Here is a 7524-nt window from a genome sequence, read left to right as displayed (position 1 = left end):
ACTTGCGGTACATACATGGAGTACTAAATGTTGACGAAATCAAAAACTAATTGCACAGTTTGGTTGTACTTTGCGAGACGAATCTTTTGAACCTAATTAGTCAATGTTTGGACAATAATTCACAAATACAAACAAAATGCTACAGTGTGGAATCTTTTACTGTGCAAAGTTTGCACCTCCAAAGTTTGCAACTAAACGCGCCCATGGAGGGTCTCCAATGCTTCTTAGTGCGCACCGTTTTGCCAGTCAAACATTGTCGTTGCCGGTTGGCGTTGGCATCTCAGATGCAGCCGGCGTCATCGGGCGGGTGGCGCCCATGTCTCCCTGTACGTGCAGCTCCGTCCTCTGCAGCCTCTCCGCCAGTGTCTCCATGCCAAGGAAGGACATGAGCATCCAGACGTAGGAGAGGTACTCCCCACCCTTGCCTAGGCTCTTGGCATGCAGAAAACCTCGGCACCTGCCGGCAGAGAAGCAGAGCATCTCCACCCACACGCCCTGGATCACCCTCCACATCTTCTCCTCCCCTTCCAGCCCGTCGTCATCGTCCTTGCCTGCTGCTATACCCATGAGCTCTTGGGCGAGGAACCAGGCGCCAAGAACCAAACCTTCTGAACCCTCCTTGGCGCTCTGTAGCTTCTGCATGATCTGAGAGGCAATCATCTGTTGCTCGTCCAGCAGTGACGGCTTCTTCGTCTTCTTCTGTGTGGGTACCGTCCCATTTGGAATTGGTGACGAGGTGCTGTCGTCCTCGTCCCCGGCCATTTTCTTGAGCTTCTCGTAGGCGTCCTTGAACAGGCTCCGCCTGGAGCCGGGCATCAGCATCTCTGGGTTGGTGAACAGCAGGTAGGCCATGTAGTTGGAGATCTCCCTGCTGCTGCGGCGGCGGGCGTCTCCATCTCCATGGCCACCGGAAGCTGACTTGCCTGCGGCGTCCATGCGGTGGTGGAAGAAGCAGAAATCGGTGGCGAGGTGCCAGAGGATGACACTCTCATCGAATGGCCTCTGCAGGCTCTCCAGCGGCTTGCCCTCGTTGCAGCCCTCGCGCTGGAGAGTCTGCTGGCCCCGGTTGTTGTTGAACTCATGGAAGGTGGCCGCGTCCTTGATGCGGTTCTTCCACCCATGGTTGACGACATGGTCGAAGACGAGCTCGGTGATGTCGCTGGAAGACTGGCACGGCTTCATGCACCAGATTTCGTCGATGTAGTCCCTGCAGATCAGCAGGAGCCTCCTGTGCTTCCTGTTGCGGGCCAAGTACCATAGGAGATTGTACTGGGCAACAAGGTCAGGCCAAGTCCTGTAATTGAAGCAATCAAAGTACGGCTTGAAGTCGTATATAATGAACTCCAGAGCGGCGGTGCAGCACAGCAATGTGTAGGTGATCTTGACGTCGGTGTCGTCGTAGTTTTGTCTATGGCTCTTGTGGAAGAGCGCAATGGCCGCAAACGTCAGATACACAACCACGCGCCGTAGCAGATTACCCGAATAATTTTTGCTGGTCAAGTCACAGATGTTCCAATCACCGCCCGTCGTCATTTCGTGCTTGGTGTAGAGGCGATCGAAGGTGTTGGAGAGGCGGGACCGCAGCCGACGATGCGCTTTGTTTTTTTTTTGCATCATGTACTTTAGATTCTTAAGCCGATCAGAGTAAGGGAAGGCAAGGTCTACGAATTGGTTGTAGGGCTTGTCATTCACTTCCGTTTCAGCTGTTTCGCCTGCATGGTCCCCCTGAACGTACGTAGATGCAGCTTCCACATAGTCGTCCAGCGATTTGATGTCGTTGTCCTTACTCTCGTCTTCGAACATCCTCTCCACCCATGTCTTGTTGGAGGTGTCCCCAATGCTGTGGATGCTAGCGCTCTTGAGAGCGAATGGCTTCTCCAAGCATTTGAGAATACCGGGAACAAAGATCAAGATTGCGGCCTGCAATAATCTCTTCTCCCCTGACCATGACTTGCGGAACACGTAGATGGCTACAGTAATCTGCCACGCGGGTGAAAGAAAAGTGAGCACACTCTCTATATATATCTTAAATAAATTAATATAAGGACCTTTGAGTTTGTCCTAAGTTAAACTATATATCTTAAATTTAATCAAGTTTATAGAGACAGTAGTAGCATCTACTACGTTTAAAAGTAAACTATAAAAATATAAATATTTATAGTACATCCAATGATGCCCATTTGATATCATCAATATCATTGTTTTTTTTTTAAATGGCCAAATTAGGATAGCTTGACTTATATACGACAACTCAAACACAAGAATTCGTTATTACCTCTTTAATTTTGTGGCCACGAGCTGTGATACATGAGGTCTTTAATTAATCAGTTATTTTATTTGTATTTCAAATCACAAAATGGGTATAAGTTTCTTATTTGAGTCTTGTGTTATTTCATAGCTGACCGGCCTGGAGGTGGGAACTAGCCTTACCAAAGTTCATTGTCTTGTCTTACTACATGGACAAGAAAAATAAGCCTCTACGTTTGCTCTCAATGTCTAAAAATTGCCAAGTCAGTCAATCTTAATATTAATAATTGGATACTCCACATTAATCTTCATAAGACACATTAGAAAAAAATAGGTAAATTTTAAATTTATCAAAAAAATAAAAAAACATATGACCTTTAATCTGGTAGCACCTAATTATACTGTTAATAATATTCATGGGATCTATCCCATTTTTTAAATATTACCCACTTCTATCATAATGAAAATACATAAAGTAACACCTTAGATTTGCATCTAAACTACCTACGTCTGCCATTAAAAAAAGAAATACATAAATTAACCCCTTGATTTGCATCTAAATTACCAACCTCTACTACTATAAACGATAATTTAAAGTAACCCCTAAACTCGCATCTAATTCACTCTACCATTGTGAAAGATAAAGCAAAGTAACTCCTTAAATTTTCTTTTCAATTAGTCACATCTGTCATTTATGAAAAATAATATAAAATAACTCTTTAATTTTTGTATCTAATTAAATTATCAACCTTTGTTCTTCTAACAAAATCCCACAAATCTATGTCTAAATAGCAATATAAGCCACTATAGAAAATAACTCAAGTACCATAAAGAAAATGTTACCATCATGTATACCAAGTAAATATGCATACAGCAGGATACATGCTTATTTAAAAAAATGTCTCGTCGACAAACCACATACCAATGTCACTTACAAGTTAAATTAGAGTAATATACTACATAACAATAAATTTTATAAGTTGTTACTTCAGATAAGTATATGAATTTTGATTGAAACATTATGACATATCAATACTAGTAATTTACTTCCTAAAACTCTATATATTCTTTTGAAACAATACTAATACACATAAAATTCTTTGTTATAGTAAATAAAGTCAACATCTTGACTGCCTAGGTTCATGTTGAAATGGCTAAGAGTGTAACTAAGAGTGTAGTCTAGGATCTAGAATCCACTTTTTAATAAAATAGAAAAGGATTTTTCAATAAAATACACAATAAGTGTTAAGAGTTTCGACTTAGCATGTACATAAAAAATTGTAACAACTAATAAGATCAAAAGTGAAAAACAAAAATATATATCCATGATGTTATAAAAAATATCCTACAAAGAGTTGACATACTTAAGCTTAGGTGTTAACTAAATACATATTAAAGACCAACTCAGTTGCAATGCAATGGTTAATAACACACATATATATCTTAATGTTACTAATGGGTGGTCCCCGGCAGAGCCTCCAAATTAATACTTGCAAGATGGGTTGAGATAAAAGATAAATGCTAGAAATTATCATAACAATTAGAAACGTTTGGCCCTCAATTCGTTTGGCTCATAGAGATTGGCAACCATTGGATCTATTATGTTTCCTAAAAAATTACCTACTTTTGCCATTGAAAAAACATTAATAGCCCTCTATATTTGTATCTAAACTACCAACTTTATCATTAATGAAGATAATTTTATAGTAACCCGTATATTTCCATTTCAATTACCCATATTTGATATTATAAAAGATAATATAAAGCAACCCCGTTAATTTGCATCTGAATTACCCACGTATTTTGTTGTAAAACATAAACTAAAATATCCCTCAAATCAATGTCTAAATTGAGCATATAACAAGTAAACATGAATACACTAGAGATAAATAGTATATACTTTTGCAGTTTACTGATCGCCAAATAGGGATTATAGAGTATCTATGAATTTTTTATATGATAAATTTATCGAAACTTTCAATCTGTAACGTACTTTTGTAATCTCAGATTCTAGATCGTGCTGAAGCATGGGTTCATGCCTAGTTATATTACTATTTGGTTAATAAGAGAGACGTCAACATTTTCTTTGCTCAATTTATGATAAAGTTAGGATGATGCAACAGTAATAACATGCATAGGTGTACCAAGAGTATGAAATTTATGATGAAATTGTTGGTACTAGGCATGCGATTGCACAGATCATCCTTTGTTTGACACAAACCAAAATATTGAAACATCAAATTTGAAATTTAATACAAAGATATATATTTGATGTTATTTAACGAACCTGAGACACGGCAGTTAGAACATGACGCCTCCACAGCTCATTGTCCTCGATATTATAGGCCGTTATGCCATCTTGCCCACCAAGGTGCAGCAAAAGTATAGGTGCCCACAACACCTCCAAGCTAGCGCTATTGCGGTGAGTGGATAGCCATTCTTGCCTTTTGTGACGATTGAATAGGGTGGCAAGTGCGTATATAGCTACGGCATCGCTAGCTAGGTAGGCGAGCCAGGTTAAGAATTTGAACCAAGGAGGGAGACAACGCTTACGCAAGGATGCGGCGATGAAGAGGAAGTATTGAAGGAAGAGGCTGCATAGGACAAGGATGCGCAACTGCCACTCCTCCCACCACTGCACTGCATCCGAGAAAGCCATGATCGAATCACCCTACACACTATTGGATATTGTGAAGTCTCAGCTCTAGAACTGCTGGAGATGTCCATCCTCCTTCGCCGCTCCTCTCTTTAAATGGTATTAGCTCTAACTACTCCTTTGGGTAACTAACTTCTCGGTCTTTTGTTTTCTACTCCCGTGGTCTTTCCCACCTAATCTTCCCGTGAAAGACACCAGAGAGAGAGAGAGAGAGAGAGAGAGAGAGAGAGTGCAGAACAAATGAAGAGTACAAGAGAGAGAGAGCTGAGTGGCTCACGGGTCACCAGAAAGATGGAGAGGAAGAGGGGCAATTTGACATTTTTCATCATTCTTTCTATTTTTCATTGATTCTAATTACCATTTATCTGTTTTCAATATTTCTAATTTATTTAACCTATGAGCCAAAAACGTAATGTCGTCATCATAACAAGTGCAAACTACATACACAAACAATAAAATGGCATACACGGATCAAACTATATTTATGCTTGATCGCTTCGCCTTATGGAGCAACTATGAATGTAGACAGTAAATACGCGGTCCAATGTACGAGTTGACTATTTAGCTGCCTATGTATGATGTAACAAACAACAACATGCCTGCGGGTTGTACATCCCCTACCACAATGCTACACGCAGTTACTCCCTCCATCCTAATATAATTCTACCACTTCAATAGCTATTATATTCATTAATTGGACCTTAATCGGGACAGTAATATAAGGAACTAAATTAGTGTGTGGCACAAAAAATGAGAACAAAGTTTAGTGGACCATACCTAATGGACAACTTTGGAATGTGTCAAAGATGATGATAAGAAAGTTTGGTATGATTATTAACATTGTTACGTTACTGATTATTATAGTTCTTGTGGCATTATTTGTATATGACTAACTTCGGTCTTTTGTCTTCTACTACCGTGGTCCTTTCCATCGAACCTTGTGCGTAGTAAACCCTTGAGCGAACAAGTGGTTAACTAAATGTTATTATTGTTTCTCAATTGCGCCAGCCCCACATGCCTGCCATGTGCCAATAGTTGACTCCCGCCGATCTCATACCAAAAAAACCGACACGGCCACTCCCAATAATCTACACAAGAGCCATCGCGTCACCAGCGTAGTAGCCTCTCTAGCTCGCCACCTCACCGGCAAATAGCTCTACTACCAGCATGTGCTGCGTGGTGCGCACCCCATCATATCCATCCTCGCATCTTGGGCATACAGTGATGTTCTCCTCCTCATGGTCAATGCACCTCGGTCACGACTAACTCCAATCCTTTTGCTTTCTATATAAAACTTATTATTGTTTTACGGTTGATATGATCGACTCAGTGCTCGACTGGAAGGGCAACTTCAGATTATCTCAATGAGAGCGCTAACAAGCACGTCGAAGGTAAATAAATATTGCAAATGCCTAAAATAATGTCCCTACGCCGGTACACCCTTACCTAGATTTTGTTGTATACCATTACTTTATGACTAACTAGCTGCAGTCCTCCTATTTTACATTTCTATCGAGTGGACTTGATAATTTCTAGGAGTTTTTTATATATACAGGTCTGAATTTCAACACTTGACTAACTGTCCATGTAGCTTCTGACATACTCACCTCTAAGTACTTATTTTGTGTCTTCGCCGCAAATGGGATGCACGTGTCCCTGATTTTGGAGGTTTGAATGGTTCCGCTTTGCTGTTTGGTTGGGTTTTTTCAATTCCTGCACATGTGACATTACAAGTTGAGTATATATAAGGCTATTAGGCCAGTCTATGTGGAAGTATGACGAGAGTTCATGGACATTAAATAAGCCGACATGACATCATTTAGATGAGAAGAGAGGTGATACAAGAATTAAATGAGTTTCATTGGGATAAAACTTATCTACACTATTTCCAGCGGATAAGAGTCTAGAAAACTGGACATGAAACCTCCACTAAGACTAGCCTTATTATTAATGGACAGTCTAAATTTGTAGTAAATTTGCAATTGTCACATCATCTAACGTGTGGTTTTGTCCAATTGATGAAACATGGCATGCACAGTTTGATTTCGCGGTTTCATAGGCCATCCAGAACATTTAATTGTGATACACATGATTGGATACGGTTAGATGAAATGACAAAACCCTAAAAGCCCCAAAAATGCCATTTCCAACAAATTTCGTAGTCTTGTTGAAAGGATCAAGATACCCAAGAGGGGGGGTGAATTGGGCTAATTCTAAATTTCTTTGTAATAATTAAATCATACGGTTAGCCCAATTAACCCCTTGTGCCTAGAAAAAGTTTCGAAGTGTTCTACCGCACAAAGGACTTGCAACCTAAATTTCAATCCTACTCTAGCATGACAATTCTATGAATGTAAAGACAAATATTGAATTGCTCAAAGTAAATGCTCAAAGTAAATGGAGAGGGAGAGGAGACGCGGCGATGTTTTGCCGAGGTATCGGAGAGTCGCCACTCCCCGCTAGTCCTCGTTGGAGCACCCGCGCAAGGGTGTAGCTCCCCCTTGATCCGCGCAAGGATCAAGTGCTCTCTACGGGTTGATTCTTCGACACTCCGTCGCGGTGAATCACCCACAACCGCTCACAATGTGAGTTGGGTCATCCACAAGCTCTCCGGATGATCA

At 40.7% G+C, this 7524-nt stretch overlaps 1 protein-coding gene across 1 annotated transcript; it reads right to left on the bottom strand.

Moving 5' to 3' along the window:
* Positions 1-246: 246 nt before the first annotated feature.
* On the bottom strand, positions 247-4906 carry LOC136489208 (uncharacterized). Its single transcript, XM_066485911.1, has 2 exons — positions 4535-4906; positions 247-1980 (listed from the first exon to the last, which is right to left on the bottom strand). The coding sequence occupies exons 1-2, from the start codon at positions 4904-4906 to the stop codon at positions 247-249; spliced, it is 2106 nt and encodes a 701-aa protein (XP_066342008.1).
* Between the last annotated feature and the right edge of the window lie 2618 nt (positions 4907-7524).

Source organism: Miscanthus floridulus, chromosome 10 (assembly GCF_019320115.1).
Source record: "Miscanthus floridulus cultivar M001 chromosome 10, ASM1932011v1, whole genome shotgun sequence".
Classification (NCBI taxonomy): domain Eukaryota; kingdom Viridiplantae; phylum Streptophyta; class Magnoliopsida; order Poales; family Poaceae; genus Miscanthus; species Miscanthus floridulus.
Note: the sequence above shows the minus strand (reverse complement) of the source record. Positions and strands in the feature narration are given on the sequence as shown.

Excerpts from the sequence above, each read along its gene's own strand:
- LOC136489208 (XM_066485911.1), bottom strand. The coding sequence starts at position 4,906 with ATGGCTTTCTCGGATGCAGTGCAGTGGTGGGAGGAGTGGCAGTTGCGC. Across the intron at positions 1,981-4,534 it reads TTCTAACTGCCGTGTCTCAG|ATTACTGTAGCCATCTACGT; the intron begins GTTCGTTAAATA and ends CCCGCGTGGCAG.